This window comes from Mustela nivalis, assembly GCF_964662115.1.
Source record: "Mustela nivalis genome assembly, chromosome: X".
Lineage (NCBI taxonomy): Eukaryota > Metazoa > Chordata > Mammalia > Carnivora > Mustelidae > Mustela > Mustela nivalis.
Window position 1 is genome coordinate 25,622,077 of NC_139040.1, and position 24,771 is coordinate 25,646,847.

At 40.4% G+C, this 24,771-nt stretch overlaps 1 protein-coding gene across 7 annotated transcripts in view; it reads left to right on the forward strand.

Annotated features, from left to right (window-relative positions):
• TENM1 (teneurin transmembrane protein 1) overlaps positions 1 to 24,771 on the forward strand; it is an 801,322-nt gene that overhangs the window by 709,759 nt on the left and 66,792 nt on the right. For all 7 annotated transcript variants that reach the window (XM_082717245.1, XM_082717244.1, XM_082717248.1 and 4 more), the window contains one exon: positions 17,970 to 18,124. In XM_082717245.1, coding sequence (XP_082573371.1) covers positions 17,970 to 18,124 — 155 coding nt within the window. The remainder of the gene's footprint in view (positions 1 to 17,969; positions 18,125 to 24,771) is intronic.

Below are 24,771 nucleotides of genomic sequence, written 5' to 3' on the forward strand. Positions count from 1 at the left end.
CTGGTATTCATCTGTTTTATTACTGTTTTTACTATTTGTACTGAAAATTCATTCCCCTAACTGTCAGCACCCAGGACAGACCACTCCCGCCATCCCCAAACCTTGGCACACCCTTGCAGGTATAAGGAAAGTACTCGCCAAAATAGTATTCAGTGGAAAGTTCAGAATACAAACTGTAGAAACTGAGCGCTGCCTCTCCTGTAAGGGTGCAGGGGTACTGTGTACGTCCAGAGAAAAAGTGCAAATGGAAGTTTTCCAGGGGCACCTGGGCGACTCAGTCTGTTGAGCCTTTGGCTCTTGGTTTCAGCTCAGGTCATGATCTCATGGGCGTGGGGGCGAGCCCGCATGGGCTCCACACTCAGCGGGAAGTCTGCATCAGATTCTTTCTCCCTCTCCCTCTGCTGCTTCCAGCTTTTGCATTCTCTCTCTCTCTCTCTCAAATAAATAAATACATACATACATAAATATTTTAAAAAGGAAGTTTATCGAAACGTTAGCAGTGATAATTGCTGCCTACAGAATATTGAATGATTTTTATTTTTTTTCTCCTTAGTTTTCTGAGCATTTGTTGTTTTTATAACTCAACAAAAGACAAAACATGATGTTTTAAAACACACACACACACACACACACACACTGTCCTGTCCTGTGGCCAGTCTCTGAGGACTTGGGTTACTTTGCTTCCATAGACAACTGCTGTCCAGCAGGGGTGTCCTAGTATTGATGGATGATGGTGGGTTACTCTGATCTGAGCAACCTACTGAAAGGGGCAATACCATAAGTAAAAAAATAAACCTAAATGGAACCCTTTGAAGGCATCCTGGCAGGCCAGTAGTAAAAGATATTTTAATTACATTTATTATTTTTTAAGAAAAAGAGTATAAAAATACAAATTGAAATGGTCTCACCTTCTAGCTAAGTCCTGTTGATATTGAAACATAAAAACAGAAAAGTAATAGTGAGTATGGTTCGAAAGTTTGAACTCTAGAAAGATACGAATAGCAGATTCCAGAACACTTTACCACAAACACACACAACACAGTCCCTCATTTTAAAAGTAACTAGTGTTAGGAGTTTCTTTTGATTCCCTGGAGACCTTTATATATTTTCCCCCTTATGTGAAAGGAATCATACCATATAGATTACACTTCACCCTACTTTTTTCTTTTAATAAAATATTTTGAAGACATTTCCATAAAAGCATGTACATACCCTACCTCTTTGTTCTTAAGAACCTTATCATTTGACAATATATGGCTCTACCATAACTGAGCCACTTGCTTCTTGATGGATATGTTGTCACTTTTTAAAAAATTTTTTACCACTAAAGTGCTGTGATGAACAACCTAGTTCATATATACTGGAGCACTTTTGCAAATACATACATAGGGTTAATTTTTAGCGGTAGTAGATATTACCAAATTGTCCTCCCACGTTGTATGTAATGTGTAAATGCGTCCATTTTGGCATACCCTTAGTTGCTCTGAGTATCCTTAGACTTTTTCATGTGTGCTCATCTGATCAGTGGGAAATGGGCTCTTGTACCCTATAGCTTTAATCTGAATTTCTTTCATTGTAAATGAAGCTGAATGTCATCTCCTGTTTATTGTGACCATTTGTACTTCTTTTTCAGCAAACTCACTCCACCAGTTTTTCTACTGAACTGTTGATCTTTGTGTTTTGTCAGTTAGAAAGGCATTCCTTTGTCCCTCGTATGGGTTGCAGATATTTTCCAGGTTTGTAATTTCTCCTTTTTTTAACCATATAGAAGTTTTCTAACTCTGTGTGGTCAGATTTAGCAGTATATTTCCTTCAGGTCTCTAAGGTTTGTGCCCTCCCGGAAAAGCCTTCCTGTAGTAAAGGTATTTTTAAGGCAGATGGACAGTCCTTTCACTAACCCCTGAATCATACTATGTAGCTTTCTCCTTTGGGTCCCATGAAATTTGGAAAACTCAGGAAGCATTTAGAGTAGTTTAAAAGAAGATACTTTGGAGTCAGGCAGATAAAACTGAGTTCAAATGTATTACCAACATCTTCTAGCCACTGTTTTCTCGTCGGTAAAATGGAGATGGTGTGCCTACCTTCCTTACAGAGTTCTAGAGGATAAAATGACACGCTGTGGGCTCAGCCAGTTCCTGGCACAGATTAAGTACTGCATAAAGTAGGAAGAGGAGAACGAGGATAAGTAGATAAGTTTCAAAACAAATAACTGCTATTAACTGGATTGTTTTCAAGATGAGTAATAATCATTTTGGCTTCAAAATTGACCATATTCAAATTCTTTTCTGTCAAACTTCATTGACGGTACATTCGCAGCCCTAACTTAATTTTGTTTGCTTGGAAAATACATTGTCCAGCTGAAGGAGGGATATTGCAACCATGTATTTAAAATACTTGGAGAGAGATACTGGGAAAAGCTCCACTGAAGGAAAAGCTGTGGAAACTCACAAGTGCATATGTGCATATGGAGACATGTGCTAAGATGTCACTACAGTAAAAAAATGGAAACAGCCTCACAGTCCATCAGTAGAGTCTTAGTCACATGACAGAATATAGTATAGCAGTAAAAACAAATTTAACTACATCTACATATAAAAAGCATTAATGGCCACAAAACATACAGTTGCACAAATAAAAGAAAATTGCAAAAGAAATACATGGTGTAATGCCATTGGCATATTATACTGGTAAAAGATATATAAAACAAAAGTTTTACCATTTTAAATATATAAAACATGAAATTTACCATTTTAGCCATTTTCAAGTGAACAGTTCTTTTTTTTTTTCTTCAAGATTTTATTTATTTATTGGAGAATGAGAGAGCGAGCGAGCATGGACAGGGGGAAGGGCAGAGGCAGAGAGAGGAGCAGACAGCCCTCCGAGCAGGGAGCCAACGCCAGGCTCCATCCCAGGACCCTGAGATCATGACGTGAGCTGAAAGCTGTTGCTCAGCCCACTGAGTCACCCAGATGTCCCTAAGTGAACAATTCTGAAGCATTAAGTATATTCACATGGTTATGGAGCCATCACAGCCATGCATCTCCTACATAAGTGTCTGAAACACATAAACAATCCTGAGCCATGTGAAGCGATTGTTAACATCTGTTAAATTTGGGTGGTAGATGCAAAGCAGTGTGTTGTGCTATTTTCTGTGTTGTCTACCATTTGAAATATTTCAAAATTTCAAAAAAATTTAAGTCAAAAGCAGGGATTAGAAAGCAACTTGCAAATTGATACCTGACAATTCCATTTTTTTGAAGATTTTCTTTATTTATTTGACAGAGAGATAGAGAGCACAAGTAGGCAGACCAGCAGGCAGAGGGAGAAGGAGAAACGGGCTCCCCCCTGAGCGGTGAGCCTGATACGGGGCTCGATCCCAGGACCCCAAGATTGTGATCTGAGCCCAAGGCAGACACTTAACAACTAAGCCACCCAGGCACCCTCTGACAATTCCATTTTTAAAAGTGATTTGTTTGTTTGTTTGTTTGTTTGTTTGAAATAAGGCTTTCATGCATACAGAGATGATACTCAAAATATTTAACAACCTGTCAGGCACAAGTCCCAATGTATTAGAACACACACTGGCTTTGGCCCTGGAAGTAGGGTCTTAAGGCCTCCTACAGTGGCCAACACACAACTGTTCTTTTCCATACTGATTGGATTTGAAGCTGTAGAGCCTTACCAACACCTCTAGTGTGTATCCATATGTGGGATTTCCTGAATAGCTGACCGTGAATTTCCTCAATATTAAAGAGTCTAAGTAGAATGAGTCTGCTTTATTGTTCCCCAAAGAAAGTCACTGTCGCCTTGGGAGTGAGTCCTGGCCCATTTAAAGTTTCTCCCTGAGGAATCAAAGGCTTAATAACTCAAATGTAAGGTTTTCTTCAAGCCCCAAATATCAAAGCCTGGCCAGGAAGCCCCAATGTTATTTGCTCTATATTTCTTCCAGTTTCATTTACTAGCAATTCTGTTTGGTTTTTCAAAAAGCTTGTTAAACTGTGTAATAGGTTTTTGGGAAAAGGAAGGTGGGTAGGTGCCTGATTTTACCACTATTTACTCAAGAAAGAAAGCTGATTACAGCCGTAGTTACCCTTAGAGCTCAGCAATCATTCCTCATTTTGGAAGGCATCTCTCACCCAAGAAAACTGAAGCCATAATAGATTGATAGGTCTGCTTTGCCCCCTCCCAAAGCCAAAATCCATCAGAATGGCTTCTGCCAAGGTTATCTGCTTTGGTTTCTATAATCTTTTCCTTGTGTTCTCTTGAACAAAGTAAAATCAGAACTGTAAGAGACTACTACCCGAGGCCTGCTTTAGGACTTGACTCTCAAAAGGCACTGCCCCACCTTTCTCAGAATTGGGAGCATTTCTGGGGAGAGGGGCCCGAACCGGGGCTACTTTTCAGTCTCCTGATTTTAGCCTGTTAGGCTTGAAATTTTATGAGAAACTACAGATCCACAGAGCACCTTCAAGACCTCTGTTGTGGTTTGTTTTGTTCTGTTTTGTTACTAACGCTAGTATTTTCTTTTCCAAGTATATCTGGTCTAGCTTTAACACATAACTTTATTCAAATTATCTACTTGAATGTTAAAAAAAATTATCCATTAACAGAATACCAAAACCACTGCCTTCTGAATTGGCCCTAAACTGATACCTTCCTAGTGCCTGGAAATGCTAGAGAGTTTTGAATTAAGGAAAATGAGAAAATGGTATCTGGGCTGTATTTTTTTAATGCCTCTATTTCCTTGTGTTTTCGCTTTTTTCTTAGACTCACTGTTATTCATTTAGACTGGCTGTTATTAATTTGCTTTTTCCTAGTTGCTCAGATTGTTCCCTTTCTACCATAGACCTCAGTCATTTATTCTATAAACCTTTCTCGGTTTTTATCTTAGTGCTTTCTAGCACTACTGTGCAGCAGGAGCACGCAGCTAAATGCTGTCACCAAACACTGCAGTGATCTCTTGTGACAACAAAGAACTCCTGGTTATCAAACAGGTATCCAAAAATGCCATCATATTAATTAATACTTTCAACATATTTAACTGGTATCTGTAAGACACCAGTGCCAGTAACCAACTATGCTACTTAGAAGACTCCCACTGGTTTTAACTACTCTGTCAGACCCATATCATGCTCCCAGTAGATCTTGTTAGAAAAAAAAAACCATGTTCACTGAGCTCCACCATTTTGTTCAGCTTTTCAAGCAGCAAATAATCTGGTCTGCCTAGGAAACTTTGGGGATTATGAGTGGACCAAAAAGACATGGTCCCTGCCCATGAGTGGAATATGATTTGGTTGAGGAGAAAAGAGAGAAATCCTTAGAGAAGACTATAATCTAGCATTAGGTTGTGGGATATAATCTATAAACACTCCAAGGGTTCAGAGAATGGGGAGCTGATTAGCATTTGGAGGAAAAGGAAGGGGAAAATGAGCAGAAGGGGGAAGACGTGGAAGAAAGGAATCCAAAAAAGAGGGAAAGAGAGCTGGAAACTAGATTCGAACCTCTATTCTTGATAGGCAAGGTTAAGTAAACTCAAAACAGAATGAGATCAAAGAACCAAGGCATAGAAGAGAAAGTAGGGCAGTGGAGAGCAAAAAGCCAATGCTAAATGGGCAATGAGTAACTCAGCCCCTCCTATGAAGATGAGGATGGTCCTGAAATGGATTTGTTAAAATGACCCGTACTTTTATCTCAAGTGCATTCTTGGGTCCTGTCAAAAGAACACAGGGTGTCAAAACACCCTGTGCTCTCAGTTATAGGCCAGACCTTAGATTTTCAACCTAACAACACTATGCCTGTTGTGATCCTCATTCCTATCCACTGGGACTGGTAAAATCATATGTCTTCCCCTGGGCTCAGAAGATTTCTACCATCAGCAAAGAATGATGAAATTGTCTGATGTAACTGACAAGGAAAGAGCTTCAACATGGTATTTGCAAGTCTTTGGGTCAGTTTGTGGATTGTAATTATTGAGGCTAGACTGGCACTGTGTCTTGAAAAATGAGCAGGATTGGGAGACTAGGAGAAAGAAAGGGCCCTCCACGAACAGGGAACATAGCACAGGCAAATAAAGTAGTGATGGCAAAAAGAAAGGTGTGTTTTGGAGCCATTATGTAGACCACTTTGACTGGAAAAGTGAAACAGGACCCTGTACAGACTCACCATCATTGTCAGCATGGCGGAGATGCTGACAGAATTCCACATCAGGTTCCTGATCTCTAAGTCAATCCATGCTGAAGCAGGTACTCACGTAGTGGATAACCACCAGCATGATTCCAGAAGGCTAAAAATTAATCAAAATCATAAATATGAACATCACTTGTGTTAACCTTTCAGAAAGATTTCACAGAGTAGATTTTTTTAAAGCCTTTTTTTATTAACATATATTGTTTGTTTCAGGGTTACAGGTGTGTGATTCATCAAGAAGAGATATTATTTTATTTTATCTTTACAGTAATTCCCTGACTTGGGCAGCTCAGCTTTTAGTCCCACCCGTAGACAAAGGCAGATACCTGAGCATTGGAAGATTGTGGAAAGTTTTGAAAGTCAGTCAGTCTCAACCAGGTCACCCAGCTTCTAGCCTCAGACTCTTCCTCCTCCTTCCATCTCTCCCATGAACATGTCTGGGTGGTTGAATTTCAAGAAAAGAGATGGGGTTGGCCATGGAGACCCCAATCTCAGCCAAGACAAGGGTAGGGAAATCACCACCCCCCATGAACAAGGCACCCCAGTAGTTTTCAATTCTTTTAAGAAAACCTTATTGCCTACAGATTGTCAAACCTGTACATGAGGATGTGGGAAAAAAAAAGTGTTGTTTGTCTCCTCAGGCAAAGTGCTTTGACTATTTTTTTTCTTTTACTCAGCTGTCATATTTATATGTGTGTGTTGTAATCGAAAACTGATTGAGCCCAAATCAGCCCTCCTAAATGACTCTTAATCTCCCATTTAAGAGGTTTAAAAATTATATTCATGCAGTATTTGGTACCCTGCCTTACCTTTTGCCAATGACTGTTTGCCACTTCTGACTTTGTGAACTTCTCTTCCAATGTCAGCTTCATTAGTCAAGATGTACAGATGTTGGAAGAATTTTAAATGGGCCTTCTGTATTGTTTTTGAATAGGCACTACATGCAAATAATTATCCTACAGAAATTTTAATTCTTCTTGAGTTAGCCCAATTTTGTGAATAGCAAGCACTGTCAGGCTTAATTCCTCATATTCTGCTTTTATTGAGTATTCAGGCCAAGGTATTCTACTTAGTTTGCTTTTTTATTAGAACCTCTTGGTCATTCACATACCTTGAGAGAGACTCATTTTTCCCTAGAGTGTAACAACTGCAATTAGTTTTTGCTGGTCCGTGGGCAATAAATGAACTTTCCCTCCTCAGGCTAATTGTTCACATGATGTTCTTGCGAGGCAGTTTGTTTCCTTAGCATGACAGAGGCATTTCCTCAAAATGTATCTTAGTAGTGTCCCAGATATGGTTACTTGATGTTTGAAGAATTTTTTAAGAGGGGGAGGGAATATAAAGTATTCAGCTTGCATTTGGTAAACCTCATTAATCTTAGCCCATATGTACTGAGTCCCCTTAAATCCCAGCCCGCAGGCATCTTTCAAGCAAGAATTCTAGCACAAAAATAAGAGATGTGTGTTTCAGCTTGAACTAGAACCATCTATTTACCCCAGTATATCTTACACACACACACACACACACACACACACACCTTCCTCTTTTTTTTTTTTTAAAGATTTTATTTATTTATTTGACAGAGAGAAATTACAAGTACACTGAGAGGCAGGCAGAGAGAGAGAGAAGGAAGCAGGCTCCCTGCTGAGCAGAGAGCCCGATGCGGGACTCGATCCCAGGACCCTGAGATCATGACCTGAGCCGAAGGCAGCGGCTTAACCCACTGAGCCACCCAGGCGCCCCACACACCTTCCTCTTTAAAACAAGGAGAAATAATTCATACCATTACTAGTATCTGGTAATGTTAAATTACTGTAAAATATTGAGACACCACTACCACCTCTGGCCCAGGATCTCCCTGAGCCAACTGCATAGCATGGAACTTCATTTATTTGGTTCTCTGGATGGAAACTTTAGCCATCTTATAAAAGCTTGAAGGTTTTTATAGCAACCGCTCAATTGCAGTATTTCCCCTAAGCTAACAAAATTGTTTTCAACCACTACCTCATCTATGGTGAATCTAACATAGGGCAACTCTGCTACTCACAAAGGTTACATGATGCCTCATGGACTTCAATTGTATACTATGTCCGTCCAACATGGAAAAGCCTAAAATGTCCAATCAGGGCCTATGTGGAAATGTTTGTCCATGATTCTAGGCTTAGACAAGTCACTTCCAGAAAAAATTATAGCAATGACTGAGCAATTGGGACACCACTTAACACCACCTTATCCTTTTCAATGTGCTTCCATTTCATTGGCTCTTGTGAGCTTCACGCCATTTTACCCTTTATAGTAGTTGGATCTGGATTAGGAAATCAAGACACTAAGTAGTTTAGTGTCTGAGTAGTTAAATGCCTTCCTCAAAGTCCTACAGCAGATCTATAACAGAAATCAGCCTGAAACCCAGATCCCCTGATGTGACCCTGGAGCCAGCATTCTCTCTGCTTTTCCTTATGTGAAAGCAAAGAAGTGAAACGCATTAAGGCAAAATCTTGAGGTATTTCTGCTTCCTTAGTATTCCTGAGATGGTAAGATTGGAAGACATCACACGATCATAACACAGAGCTCTTAACAGAGCAAAGTGGATTGGGGGGAGCCTGATCTATTCACTGTGGCTAGCTACATGGATCAAATTAATTTGCAGATCATTGGATCCATGGTTCATATTCTATTTTGGTTGGTCAACACAACCACTTCCCCTACCAGTACTCTAATCATCACTTATTGATAGGGGATGGTACTCCTCTTAAAGGTCTTTAGAGAGAGAAAGTATCATTCCCTCCTTTCTAAACTCACTGTTAGGGAAATTCACTTGCAGCTCTTGACCTCATGGCAGGCTTTACTTGATTTAGGTTAGGTGTGTTCCAACGTACGGACAGTCCCCAAGTTATGGTGTTTTGACTTCACTGTGGGGCAGAAGCCATACACATTCAGTAGAAATCATACTTTGAATTTTTATATTTTCCCAGGCTATCAAGATGCAGTACAATATCTCAGGAGGCCAGGCGGCAGCAGCCAGCCGCACCTCCCGGCCACATGATCACGAGCAAAACACAACCATTCTATTTTTCACTTTCCACACAGTATTTGATAAATTATAGGAGATATTCAACACTTATGATAAAATAGGCTTTGTGTTAGATGGTTTTGCCCAATGGTAGGCTAACATAATTATTCTGAGCACATTTAAGGTAGGCTACATTAAGCTATAATGTTCAATAGATAAGGTGTATTAAATGATTTCAGACTTAATGATATTTTCAACTTACAATGAGTTTATCAGGACGTAACCTTATCATAAGTTGAGGGAAATCTGTAAATGTGTGACAATGAAGTCTATAATTCAACAAGTTTTATTGAACATCTGGTGCCTGGGTCTACTGGATTTGATGAGATATAAAAGTAAAACATAGTAAAATCCAGTTTTTGCCCTCAAGGAGTTTTTGCCTGGACAGAGCATGATTGGAGAATTCACATTTTAAAAATCCCCCCAAAATAGAAACCAGCTTCTGTAGGTTAGAAAGCAGAGGGACCAAAATGAACTGGAGTTTGTACGTAAGGCATTCTGGAAAAGAAACATCTTGTAGAAGGCCTAAATGGTGAATAGGATTTCAGTTGGTAAATGTAATAGTCAGGCCAAGCTAACATGGAAAAGGGGGAACAAAAGGAAAAAGAAAACAACATGCACTCTCAGTGGCTTAACAAAAACAGTACATTTTTTCTTGCTCACATCATAGTACAAATGGGTTACCCTCCGGAGGTGAGAGAAACCTCTGCCTCAAGTGGTAATTCAGGGAACCAAGCTCCTGGCTAGTAACTCAATCCCTCTGTATCTGGGTAGCCTGTGTGGGAAGAGGGTGATCCATGGAAGAGCTCAACAGAGGTTTTGTTAGGGGCCAAGCCTAGAAGTAGCATACATCACTTCTGCCCACACCTAACTACAGAAAAGTTGGGAAAAGAAACCTAGGTCTATTCTCAGAAATAAAAATAGGGTGACCTGAATACATAGCATTGTCTCTGCCATACTAAAGCGGGAGGGTTTTCTGAAGGAAGGACAGGGAAGAGAAAGGTGGCAGACCAAAAACAGAGTTGAGTTCACCTGGGACACCTCCTTTTCTGGTTTGATTTGACTGAATTTGGTGAATTTGTCACAAATTTTGAGCTTTGATCATGGTGGGGATAAAAGAGGCTGCATTCTTAGCAAGTATTGTATTGTCAGCCATCCAGATTATTTCATTTTCCAGTGATGAAAATCACAAATACATTTGATTATTTTGGGTTTTACAGTGCTAGTACCAGACATAATTTTTAATAGACTTTAGTTTTTAAAGCAATTTTAGGCTCATAGAAAAATTGAGCAGAATCTTCACACATTGAAACTACTCTGTATGTTACTCTAATGGTAGATACATGACAGTATACATTTGTCCAGACCCATACAATGTCCAACACTAAGAATGAACTCTAATGTAAACTGGGGACTTTGGGGTAATAATGATGTGTCAATGTAGGTTCATCAGTTGTAACAAATGTACCACTCTGGTGGGGGATGTTGATAGCGGGGGAGGTTATGCATCTCTGGGGGCAGGGGATATATGGGACATCTCTGTAGCAAGACATAACTTTTAACAGCTGTGCTACACTGGTTATTAGATTCACTCCAAGTTCATGGATCTTCTCTGCCCACAGCAGCCTTTTCACTGACATTATATTCCTCCTGATTATCCTCTAGCAAGCATCATAAATCGGCAACTCGAGGAATAAATCTAGTTCAAAAATATAATTCGTTTGGCCCATACTCTATTTATTTAAGAAAAAAAAATTGAATGCATTTATGTAGCATGTGCTCTTTTGTGAACCTCAGTTTTCCCTAGAACCTATATAATCTAACATCTGGCACCAACTTACAAATTTATGTCACCTGCCTGACCCCTGAAAACATAGGAGTCTGTAACCCTTGTTTCTAGGGACTACTTTTTATGTGGTAGATCGTACTGTAATAGTCAAGTAACCAAAATCCCCATCACATGGAAATTCTGAGTACTGCCTCAAAATTCACCAGCTTTGTGGGGGGTGAAGCCACAGAATATCTTTGAAGGATAATTCTGAAGAGGTCCAAGAGATCCACAGGAATATAAGAACTCTTAACCATCTTTTGAGAAGGGTCATTAGTTGCTCTGACAATTTAACAAAAGCAATGGACCATCTCCCCATACACAAAATACTTTGCAGATAATTTCATGGAGTTTTTTGAAGCCTCTGAAACCAGTCTATACACCACTCCTGTGGCAAAGTGATAGATTGCCCCATTTAGGCTTCATGGAAGAAGGATTAAGAGAATGGGCATTGAACTCAGACAAAGGAGCTAAATCTAGAATTTTCTAGGTAGGTAACCTGGAGTTATTCACTCAACCTCTGAACTTCTATTTCCACATCTGAAAAATGACAATAATACCTACTCCACAAAGCTGCTATGAGGATTAAATGAGAAATGGATGTAGAGAATCCAGCCCCATGCCTGGAATATCATAGTAGACCCAGCAAATGAAAATGGTTATTCTTAAGTGTTAGTAGACAGCCTTTACGGGTTTTCAGTGGCACTTACCTGGATTTCACACTAGGCTCAACAGTAATTCAACACGGCCATTCAGATTTTGCTTATGTGTCACTTACTCCAAGAAATCACTTGTGACCTTCATTTCCTGGGCCCATTCCCCAAGGTTACTCCCACGGCTTCCTGCACTTGCTCTAAACTCTTGCTTATCTCAAGGTGCTGTAATTGCCTTGCCATTGATTCCTCTCCCCCACCAGATTCTGAGCTCTGTTTTATACTACTCTGCTGTACTTCGAGTGCCTAGCACTGTACCTGACCTATAATAGACACAAAATAAATCTAATAACGAATCAGGAGAGAGAGCTTCCCCAGCTAGCTTTTAGAAAAATAGTGGTTGATGGATATAGGAGAGCACTTCATTTACTGTGCCTTGCCCTGAAGGTTAAAGCTTTGAGAGGATCAGAAGAAGATGAAGAGAAGACAAATGCTAAAAACTGGTGTTTCTTTCACTCGGAATTCTTGGTTAACTAACCCAAACATCTATGGTTCCTTATGACACCTCTGAAGCCCTTTAGAAAGTACCTTCTGAGCCGTGAAAGAAAGGACTTTCCAGTCAGTAGAATATTCATCTGAATGCTTATCATTTTTAATTTGTATTTAAATTCTTTGGAAATTGACCTTTACTGTTTAGAATATACTGTAACTTTTTTATTAAATAATATCAGATTGAATAAGGCACACCATTCACTAGTCATGTAATATTATAGTGAGTTTTTTAGAGTCTCTTACTGAAGAAATCCTGTTCTCATTGTTAAGGACACAGTGAAATCGCTTCAGCTGTTCATTAAGCTCTGCCTCCTTCCAACCCTAGTGACACACAGATATTTGTAATTCCTCCAAGTTCTAGAAGCTCCATTTAGGGGCGCCTAGCAAGAGGACTTAATAGGCTTACTGTGCAAAAGTAACTTGACCCTTTCTGATCCCAGTGGGTAATTAAGTGGACAGTAATCAGATCAGTTGGAGAATGGACTTTTTTGTCCCTCGGAGAATTTCCATATAGACCAACATATGATACCAATTTTCAGAGAAATGGATTGCACATAAACAAAGCTAAATATTTTAATCTCTTTCTGATTTAAAGTGCTCTCTATGATCAACAGCTAATGTCAAATACACAATTCAGCACTTTCAGTGTTGGAGATTGAGCCGATGCCATATTGTGCTTAGGACATTTCCTGAAAGTTTATTTTAACCATTTATCTCTGTATCATAAAATTAAAGAGCACATTGTGGCAGGGGGGAAAAAAAAACAGTATTTCAGTTTTCTGGTTGCTAGGGCTCTAGATGGAGAGAATTTTATGACTACTTTCCAAAGCCTATATTCTGAAAGAAGGTTCATTTTTTAATATAGAAATAATAAAAATGTAGGTGGCCTCAACAGCTGTAATTTTTATAAATTAAATACAAAGATGCCTTCTGCCAACATTTAAAATTGGCATTCTGCACAACCAAATACTCTGATCTTCGCTGTTACCTAATTCAAGATTTGAGCCACTGTTTCTGGGCTATTAACCTCCACATCTGGACTCACAGTGACCTCACGTCAGGAAATCCCTGCCTGCTCCAGTATCGATCAGCAGTGTCCTCTTCCCCAACAAGTGATACATTTATTAGTAACTGTCCAGGCCGCCCTAGCTTTAGGCAATTGTCTTCTTCAGAATTATAGTATTTATTCATTGGAGGATAATAAGACAAGGGAAGGAGTCAAATAATTTCGCCTGTAATTTGCAGCTGTTTCATACAGAGCTATGCTTCACAGAGAAAAGAGCCTGCAGTTCAGATATTATATAATGTCCCCTACTTTGCATAAGATGTGGGGAATAATTTTTTTACAAGATGCACTTTATTTATGAGCAGGTCCTTCCATAGAAAGAGCTTGTTAGGGCTTAATGCTGATGAATGGAGACAGCACCATTCACACTTCCAGGTTATGGTCTGTCAGTGCTTTCATTATATGCACTAATTTACAAGGATTTATTTATTTTCTCACAAATGTAAAAATGTGCTCCAAGCTAAACATGCTGTCTGGGCGTCTGAGCCCAGTGTTTTCCTTACTGGAGGTGGGGTGGTGTGGGGACTCAAGCTGTCTGTGTTCTTCTTACCTTCCCCCACCCCTCACCCACTGCCTAACCTTGTGGCAACATCAGAGATCTATATATTTTTGCTTGCTCTAAAAATGAATACTGGTTAAATTTTTTTTAAACCCTGGAAGTGGTCTTCTCAATGCAATCTAACTCCTATCTTAGCCAAAGACTGTGCCTTCCATTGTGCTTTTAAGTGATAATGAAAATGCTGTCAGCAAGCACATCAACGGATGTGGCCATTGGAACAAATTACACCCACAGCATTAGGTACCAAATTTTGGAAGTCTGGGTACAACAATATCAAAACACGAAAGTCAGTTGCATCTGCAGATCTCACTAGCCCCAGATGGCTTTATGTGCTCTGAAATCACTCACATCCCCGTCCCTGAAAGATAAAGCTTAAAATACACGGGGCATGTGCCACCTTCTCCCACTCAGCCTAACAAACAGTAATAGCATCATTGACTTCCCTGGGCTACAACAATACTCATTATGGGAGGGGAGACCACTCCCTCGCAAGTAATGGCAAAAAGAATTCTTTTCCTGCCTGGGAATTTCAGTTTGGTTTTTAAAATTAGTGAAAACTAAGTATCCCTCAACCCTCACCAGTGAAGAGTTTGTAAAACTAGCTGTTTGAGGATTCTGTTTGTGTGCATATTGGTTAGCTGGTTGGTTGGTTGGTTGGTTGGTTGGTTGGTTGGTTGGTTGGGGAAGGAAAGTGAAAATATGTACATATAAAACATACCTGGATGCATTAAGAAAACATCTATCACACAGCCCCTCAAAGACGTTTCTACTATTTCTTTTTCAACTCCAAGCATAACTCCATCAAATTTAAAGAGTCTCAGGAAATAACGGACTCTTGTAATTTGGAGCATGATCAAAGAATTTCCTACACAAATATATGAAAGGAGAATATCCTACAACCTGTCAGCCAAATAAGCCCTGAAGGCCAACAGTGAGGATTTAATAAGCCTCATCTGTGGAATTCAGCCGACGTGAACAGAGAGAGAGCAGTTCCCAGTGTTCAGAAGTAAACAAAAATTAAAAGTGGAAAAACCATGTTAAGTCCAGGATTATCCTCCCTGGATCGGTACAGACTTTACCCTCTGATGGAGATGAGGAATGCAGTGGTCAAAGGAACAGAATTGTCCTCCCTGGTGTCCACACAAAGATGGAAGGACTCCCCCCCCCCCCACACACACACAAACACTCATTTTGAGAACAATACATTTATTTCTCTATACCTTTTGTGAACCTGTTCCAATTTTTAAGGAATACATTTATTTCTCTATCCCTTTTGTGACTCTGTTCCAATTTTCAAGGGATTGGAAGCTCTAAATTTACTGCCTCCTCCTTAGAGCAATGCTTACAGGATATTCCTCTTAGTTTCTATGCATCTGGATTCTTTGTCCTTTGATCTTCACAGGACTTGGCACAGTGACATTCAGTATGTATTTGGTAAATACTTCATGATTTCAAACACTTCGAGCGGAGCTCCTCTCAGCCTTTCTCTCTCCAGACCTGAGTCTTGATCTTTCACTCAATCCTCTTGTGACGAATTTTAACTTTCGCACTCGCTGATATTTAATACAGAGGTCATAGAAGTTAATCATATGCATGCCACAAAGCAGACTAAATAGTAGGCACTCGATATACTGATTTTGCCAAAACAAAAAACAGAGGTGCCCCTTGGTTCGTCCTCAGCCCAGATGTCCTGGGAATGTAAGAAATGCTTGTGTGCCACCATCCTTTGACCTGCTCAATCTTAAAAGTCTTTTTAAAAACTCCTTAACAGTCTTTCTGTATCTGCAAATGAAAAAGAGACTTATCAACATGAACTTCCCCTTGTTTGGGCATGCTGGTTTCCTTGGAGTACCCTCCAAAACATAGACGAATTTAGAGCTATTCGGAGAAAGTTAAAATGAATCTGTAACTTTTATAGATATTAAGGATTAATACTTCATGAGACCTGAGTCTCATGTCAAGTCATGAGACATCAGGGTTAATCAAAGTATACCATAAAGCCAAGTCTTAATATTAACCTGCCAATGAATTAGTTCATCTAAAAGCAGTCTATTAAATTGGGTTTACAAACTGTCTTTAGGTGAATTCACTCTTTACCACGGAGATGATTTTGTATGTGAATGTGCACACACTCCAAAAGGGCATGCTTGTTATCACAGATGTTCCTAACTTGAATATATATTCTGTGTTTCACGAGGTCCACTGGGTAAATGCGAGGTAGGAAAAGACTAAATTGTAGACCAGTTTTTAAAGTAATGCCATGTGGTTATTTTCAAGAGCACTATCAAAAGCACCAAGGGAAGCAGGAGTTGAGCCATATGTTCTTTATATGCGTCTGACACTTTTAAATGTATTATTTCATATGATATTTATAACAACCTAGGCAAAGAGTAACCAACTCATCCCAGTTTGTCCAGAACTGTCCCAGTTTTAAAACTGAACCCTGCCTCAGTCCCAAACTAAGATGTTTGGTCACCTTAGCTTAGGTAAGGAGGTAAACAGTGTTCTGAGACTTATTTCCGGCGTGGGTGAGGGTTCCCCCCACGCCGCCAGCAAACAGTTCTCCCATACCTGCTCTGTGCCCTACAGTTTCACTCAATTCTGACACAATCGACCCAGAGAAAAGGTCAGATCCCACAGGTTAAGGGCTCAGTCCCACAAAACTGCTCCCCACACACCTGTGCTTCTGGCCCACCAGCTATAGACTGGAGGTTCCAATAACCCCTTCTCTGGGTTTAGCTAGAGGGGCTCACAGAACTCAGAGAAACTTTTACTTACTAGATCACTGGTTTATCATAAAAGGCTCTAAGTCAGGAACAGCCAGATGAAAGGTCCGCATAGGACAATGTATGTGAGAGGGGGTATGGAGTTTCCTTGCCTTCTCCAGGCGCGCTGCTCTCCACAGATCTCCATGTGTTCGCCAACCTGGAAGGTCTCCAAAGCCTGTCCTTTAGGGTTTTTAGTAGAAGCTCTATTACATAGATGGGATTGATTAAATCATTAGCCATTGGTGACTGAACTCAGTTGCCAGCCCCTCTCCCCTTCACAGACGTCTGGGGGCGGCACTCAAAGTTCCAACCCCCTCTATTCCTGGATGGTTCTTCAGGTTCTCCAGAATTCAGTCCAAAAACCACCTCATTAGCATAACAAAAGACACTTTTATCTCTCCTGCCACTTTGGAAATTTCCAGAGTTTTAACAGCTCTGTGCTAAAAACAGGGACGAAGGCCAAATATATATTTCTTATTATAAATCACAATATCACAAGCAGATAATCTTTTCCATATTTCACAGAAGAGGAGGCTACAATTTAGAGAGACGAATGACTCAAAATCACACAGGAGTTGTAAGTGATGTATTCAGTATTAGAACCCAAGCCTTCTAACTGCTATTATATATTTTCCAAAACACCAGGCTGTAATTAACACAATGTGTAAAATCTACTGTGAGAATTTTATTGGCTTTCATTTTTTTCTAGAAGTTCAACCGTTCCCTTTGTGACACCATAATTTTGCTCTCCAAACTCCTCTGAATAGGTAACACAGAGGAAAAAACTCAGTCCAGTTTATCAGAATTATTACAAAGTCTCTGTGAGCTGAGTGTGAACTGATGACAATAACTTTAATGCTTTCCAAGTCAGTTATTTCTAATGCAACTATGAAAATAAGCGGTGGCCTGTGCATCTACAGCCTAAACGGAATGTAACGTACCCTGCCTCCTCTGTCTTTTCCCATTTATCTTAAAGAGGATTTTTTTTTCTGTTTGTGGAGCTAGGCAAGTATTGGAGGGGGGTGGCAATATAAAGCTAGACAACCCAAAGTGATTAGACCTTCCTTTATTTCCACATGTTACATTTTATCATTTCTTCTCAATACACAAAGAAGTGAATGTGTGTCCGAACAAACCTCTCCCATTACTGTCCTGTCTGTGCTGAGCAAAATTGAATCCATATGTCTTTAAAATGCTTTTCCATTTCTGTGGCTTCTTTCAAAATACGGATCTTGGTGCAAATGTGGCCCACTAGATTACTAATGCTCATTTGCTCTTTCTCAACAGGCATCACAGTGGATAGGCATGGATTCATTTACTTTGTCGATGGGACCATGATTCGGAGAATTGATGAGAAAGCGGTGATCACAACTGTAATCGGCTCAAATGGTCTGACATCCACACAGCCATTGAGCTGTGACTCGGGAATGGACATCACTCAGGTAGGCACCGCTGGTTTTCAAGCGCTATCACCATTTGGCATCATGGAAATGGATAACAATTTTCTCATGCAGAAATTAGGTAGAAAGGAAGCCTGGTGTATCTGTTATAACACCAGATAGCAGAAGTTTCTCTTTCTACAAGTTACCTTTTTGCCTCCGCATAAAAACTCACTTGGGAGTAGAGCTAGGTGATTCAAAGTTGAATCAATTGGAGGGTAAGGCCAGTCTTTTGTGAAGTATTTTAGTATATGTGCTGCCGAAGCGAGCACTTTTGTGAAGTATTTTCCAAGAAATATAATTTTATTATTTTTAAATAATGCAGTAACTCACATTTGAAAAACCAGTGATGACCGAAGTCCTTAGAAATCTTTTGTAATGTATATGTGAGCATGACTTGTTATTCATGTGTATGTAAACAGCTTTCTTTAGGGCATTTGAAAGTCTTAAGCAGAGGCAACTTTCCCTCTGAGATCTAGTGTACATTTGTTTAGGAAAGCTCTTTGACAGAATAAAAAGGAAAATTCAGTGTAACGTTCACCTGAGTTGAAAATTCTGATTTTACCACAATTGTACAAAATTGGGATTTGACACATAGAGAGGTTATAGAGCATACAGCATAATCCCAGCACCCTGTGTGCGTCTTCCTTAGTCTGCAGACACGAAGAGGTTGGTATGTTGAATGAGAAAAATAAACCACACAGACCTCAAAGGGATTTTTGTGCCCTAATAGTCCATGAATCTGTGACTCTGGTGAAGCAGACTATTAGATCATCTTTTTAAATGAATTAGAGTAGAAGTTGAGAATTTTAGGATTGAGTGTATCAGACAGGGTGGTTTTGACTGCAAATAATGAAACATGTACCTAAAAATATTTTCAACAATAAGTTCTCCTGATGTCACATGGTGTGATGGTCAGAGGTGAGAAAGATGCCAGCAGACTTCCTTCTTGTGTCACAAGGACAGGAATCATCCTTATGTCACATGGCTCTTGCCTCCACCAGGCACTGGTGGAGTCCCCTTGAAGTCCCCTTAAAAGGGTAAATGGGGATCACCAAAATGGATTCAGGCCCTCTGGAACAGGGTCACCTTCCCGAAGTCTGTTACTACCTAATCCTTGAGCCAAAATCGGGCTTTTCTTGGCAAGGAATGGAGGGCTGCTGCATGGGGGGGCGGGCAACCAGTGATCTCCTCCACAGTCAGGACATTCCAGCCGCTTCATTTATTCATTCCTGGAACAAGGAAACTCAAGCGAACACATCATCCGGAAACCTTGCTTTAGTCACTAGCTCTATTCTCCCCTCCTATCTCCATCCTCCAAACATACACATGGCTATAAAATTCTAGAAATGTGCCTCTTGGGTTTTTTTTTTCTTCTCTATGTGCCCCTACCTCACCCCAGAAAGGCAGAAAGTAGTCAGAGATAGTCAACTACAAAAATAAAATGGGAATTGGAAGGCCTGGAAAACTGGTCCAATGAATGAACCATCCTTCAGAGAGAATTGAGTAGATCAGGCTGTCGCGTCGTAGAGCAGCCTAACTTTCCATGATGCAAAATCCTACAGAAGGCAAGGAAAAAGAGCATTATTTATGGCAGTAAGGAAGGGTGTGAATGTGTTTCTATGGAGGAGGGGGACGAAAAAGAGAAGATGCACGTATATGATTCACTTGTGGGATATTTTTAACTTAAAATAGGACACTTAGTATCGCAATCAGTCAAGTCTAAACAACTTCTCTGTTTCTGTGTGGAAAAATTATGCTCAAAAGAGAATTCTTTGTCTAAATAGAGCAAACATATGATCCTCATCACCATGAGAAGGGTTCTTTCTCACATGGCATTTGCTAGCCATAATTGCCACAATAAAAGCTATCTCATCCCTTTCGGGCTGGAACGTAGAGTGTAGCCCCTTGAAAAGGAGCCCCGGTAACCAGGAGACAGAATCACATTCTTGCTATGGCATTTCATTCCAAGCCACAGTTTCCCCAATGCCCAATGCCCTCCCTCCCTTTATTTTACAGAACTTCAGCTTTAGAGAAACAGTAGCTTTGGGGCTCCTGGGTGACTCAGTTAAGCATCTAACTACTGCTCAGGTCATAAACTCAGGGTCCTGGGATTGAGCCCCACATTGGGCTCTCTGCTCAGTGGGGAGGCTGATTTTCCCTCTCCCTCTGCCCCTTCCCCTGGCTCATGCTCCCTCTCTCTCTCTCAAATAAATAAATAAAATCTTTTAAAAAGAAAAACAGTAGCTTTGGGGGGGTCTAGGGGAATTTAGTGGGGCAGAATGGGAGGAAGGTATTAGAAATTAGCAAAACTGACTAAAAAAGAAAGCAGGCTTTATGTCCAAATTCTTTGGCAGCTTTCTTTGCTGCTGTCCATTATTTCCTGTTCTGTGCTTAAAGCACTCTAAAGAATAATTAGAATTCTTCCTCTTAGGCTGGCACAAAACAATGAGCCTGTAATGAAGTCTACCTCAGTGTCCAGATGATGACCCTCCACCTTTATTAGGGACTTGCTATTCATGGTTCCATTGCCTTAGTCTGGGATTATCTCTGCTGCTCCAAATCCCATTCCCCATCCTCCTCACACCTCACCTCCTCCAGGGGATGCTTCCCTGATAGTTCTAATCCTCACTGTTATTTTACTCTCTTATAAAAATTTAGTAACACCACATTTAATAAGGTAATCTGTTTTCTTGTCAAACTGTATCCAGCTAGTCTACCAAGGTAGACTGTATGTTCTTTGGGTATGCATAATAAGTGCTCAGCAGACACAGTTAACACATAAACCGATACCAAAAGGACAATATGGTGCAAAGAATATAGAAAAGTGGCGAGAAATAAAGCTAGAGGTATGTAGCGATGACAGGGTGATGTTTTATCCAGTGGACAATGGGGAGCCAATAATAACATTAAGCAGAGAAGTACTGTTTAAAAAGATCATTCTAGGTGTTGCATAGAGAATTGAAGGAAAGGAAATGGTGTTATAGACAGGGATTCAGAGGCTATTGAAGTAATATATGTGTGATGGGGAATATATATATATATATATATATATATATATATACGTATATATATGATAAGCACCTTGTCAAAAGACTTCTTTAAAAATTAAAACACTTTCCAATGTTTTTTGGATGTCCAGATGATGTTTCTTTGGGATAGAACTCTGGTGACACCGACCATAAAGCTGTTCAGTTTAATGAGGGTTACAGAGGCAAGCAATGATAATGACCAAACCTAAAGAATCAGCAGTACGGATCAAGAAACCTAGGTAGATTCGTGAAATATTGGTGCTAAAATCAAAAAACTTGTTGATTGGACTTAATTTCAGAATTAATGAAGTCCAGGTACGATGGTACCATTCCCTGAGATGAGGAATACAGGAAGAGGAAACGCAAGTTTGGGGGCGAGGGTTGAGTGACGGGCTCAACTCAGGACATGTTGACTTTGAAGTGCCAAGGCAGCTAAATATGGCTTTCAGGCGATTGGAAAGAGGTCTAAAACTCAAGGCCTGAAATGGAGGTTAGATTTGGGATTATCAGTCCACACATGCACAAATAGGGTGGTGGATGAGATCTTCCAGGGAGAGTACATAGCATCAGAAGAAAAAAAGAGAGGGAGAGAGAGAGAAGGCTTAAGACCAGACTCCCAGGACATCAATACTCAGGAGAAGTCTGAGGAGTGGGAGGCCACAAAGGAGACCAGAGGAGAACACCTGACAGGTAGGAGGAAAACCAAAAACATGGGCAGTCAAAATGCCAAGGGAAAGAAGCTTTTCAAAAGGAAGGGAATGGTTAATATCAATTGCTGCTTTAGCGGTCACATAAAGGAAGCTGGGTTGGGTTTTTTTGTTTTTTGGGTTTTTTTTTTTTTTTTTAAGAAGCCATTTGGTTTGACAGCATTCGTGACTTTGATAGGAGTGCCTGTGGTAGAGTGCTAATTAATTGGAGTAGGATTGCAGTGGTAGAGTGGGAGGTGAGGAAATGGGGAAAGTGAAAATAGATCACTTTTTTGAGATGCTTGGCTGGGAAGGGGAGACTCTGGCATTAAATCAGATCAGCTCCCAGGTGTGTGCAAATCAGCACCCGGGTGTGGCACAGGTGGACAAAAAGTGGCGAACGCTGAGTGAACTCAGCTGGGTGAGAGCATATAGTGCCTAGCACGAGAAAGCCAGTGTATGGCACAGCTGCCCAGATGCTCAGCCTCAATGGCCAGTGTTTCCCCCGCTTGTTTAGACAGCTATGGCAGACTGGGGCCTTGTGTTTTCCCGGACTGTACTTAAGAACATGGGCTGTCTTCAGCTAGAAGGAAGGAAGCTGAGTTGAGAGCTTAGTAACACCTGCCAAGAGCAAAGCCCCCGTTGTTTCTAGTAGTACTTACGGTGATCCAGCTGAGCTTATACAGTGCTCAGTTTCATATTTCAGTAAATCAAAATATATTGATGGGTGAGGGTGGAGATAAATGTCTGAGTGAGAGCACACAGAGTCTGCTGACAGAAACAGACAGGAGAGAAAACAGAGGCCTTGCAGCATGAAGATTTGAATCAGGCCTTATGAGGAGCTTACTGATTCTCAGACTGTGTGGCAGCATCATACATTATCAAAAGACCTTACAGAGTCTCCACTGTTTGAAACCTTTAAAGCAAATGTTGGATAGCAACAATACAAGCCTCTCTGGACTCAGGAAGAGGAACCAACTATTCTCTTCAGGCCCTTTCCACCCCGAAGGTTGCTTTGCAGAAATGTAACTCCATTCCTGAAGTTTCTTGTTACTGTCCTTGCATTTCAAAACCAAAAGGGATCCAGCAAGGGATGGCCCATCCATGGTAGCATAGTACCTTCTGAAGCTGAGAAGTGATACGGAGAACATTCTTCTTTCTCTTCCTTGCTTTTGTCTTTTGCACTTTTCTGAGGCAAACCTGAACCCTGGGAAGAATGAATGCTCCATAGTCTGCCTTAAATTTCAGTAGATCATGATGTCCTCCCTACAGTAATTCTAACAAGGACAGCTACCACTTATTGAGAGCTTACTATGTGCCAGGAACTATGCTAAGCTTCTTAGTCACACTTTTCCATTTTATCTCCACAACCCAACCAGCCTTGAGAGGTAGATATGATTATTTCCAGCTACAGAGAAGAAAGCTGGTAGTCAGAAGGATTGAGTATCGTGCTATGGCCACGGAGTTATGAAGGGATACAGCCAAGATTCAGGCAGAAGCTTTCTGACCCCCAGCCCATGTGCATTTTTCCAGCTTCTACATTTTCAGTGACAATTGGAGATGACCAAATATCATTTAGTAGTTAGTGGATGACAAATGCTCTTCGGTTGAAGAATATGCTGTATATTCACAGAATGTGTGTTTATTGGCACTTAGGAAATAGTTTAATAAAAACTAATCATCTCAAGAAATGAAATTTGCTTTGACAATAAAATAAGCCATTTGTTCAAAAATCAATATCTTTTTTTTGATTTACTGAAATGTGAAACTGAATTCTCGGTATAAACTCTGAAGCATAACTGCCCTTTGTAAGCACTGCTATAAACAACTAGGCCCTTCACTTCAGGAGATGAGTTGATTCTGAAGAGATTGGGCTCTTTATTTCCATTGCTGCTTTTGAATCATCCTGCTCTGGTAACTCACTTCCATCTCATGCCTGACTGAATGGAACTGGGAGTTAGACCAAGTCTCTTGGTATTGATAGCAAATTTGACAGCTGGCTTACTCCTCGAAGCCAACCTGATGCTCTCCCCAAATCAGCCCAATAGCAGATACACAAGAACGTGGACCTTTTGTGTGCATAGACAACGTAGTTGACTCACTGTCCATAAGACACACTTTCAGGTGTTTGTCTAGAGTACCCACTATAGAACCAGTTCTTTATAAATGCTTGTTAGATCATCTGTATACTCCCCAGTGGTTCCCAAAAGCACCCAGTTGTCAAACGGACCTAACAGGTGGAGGGAGGCATCATCCATGGTTAAGGAAGGACAGTAACTGGTTCTTTGGAGGAACAAAGTTTGCTCCATGCAATTCATCTCTTCAGCTAGTCTACTAGGAATCTTACTTCTCCCAATCATTTGATGCTGAACTTTGCGCCAGAATAGTCTCACCAACCAACCTCTCTTCAAATGCCTCTTGTGACAGAAAACTCGCTACCTCTTCCAGGCAGCTCATTCCATCTTTGAATGTCTCTGACTGCTAGAAAGCTCTTCTGGAAGACCTTTAATTTTAACTTTGTAGTATCCTTCTAACTCTCACCATCTAGTTTTACCACAACTCTTGAGGCCCTGTGTTATTAATCTAATTGGTTTTCTATGCAATAAATGTATTAGTGAACCAAGGACTATACTGGGCACTTTCATTTATGTTATCTTATTTATACTCATGACAGTCCTTCAAGATAAGTATTATATTTCCCTATTTTTAATAAATGTGAAAAACACTGTTCAAAGAGGTTGAGTAATTTGGTCAAGTTCACACAACCAGTAAGTGATAGTTGAAATTTAAACCTGATCAACCCGATGCCCAAGTCCACATTCTTTTCACCAAGCTGCCACACCAAACTGCCTCTTACACACAATAGCCTTCTCAATCTGTGTGAACAACTCCCCCAGGCCTCCTAAGTCACATACTTGATTCATTAAACTGC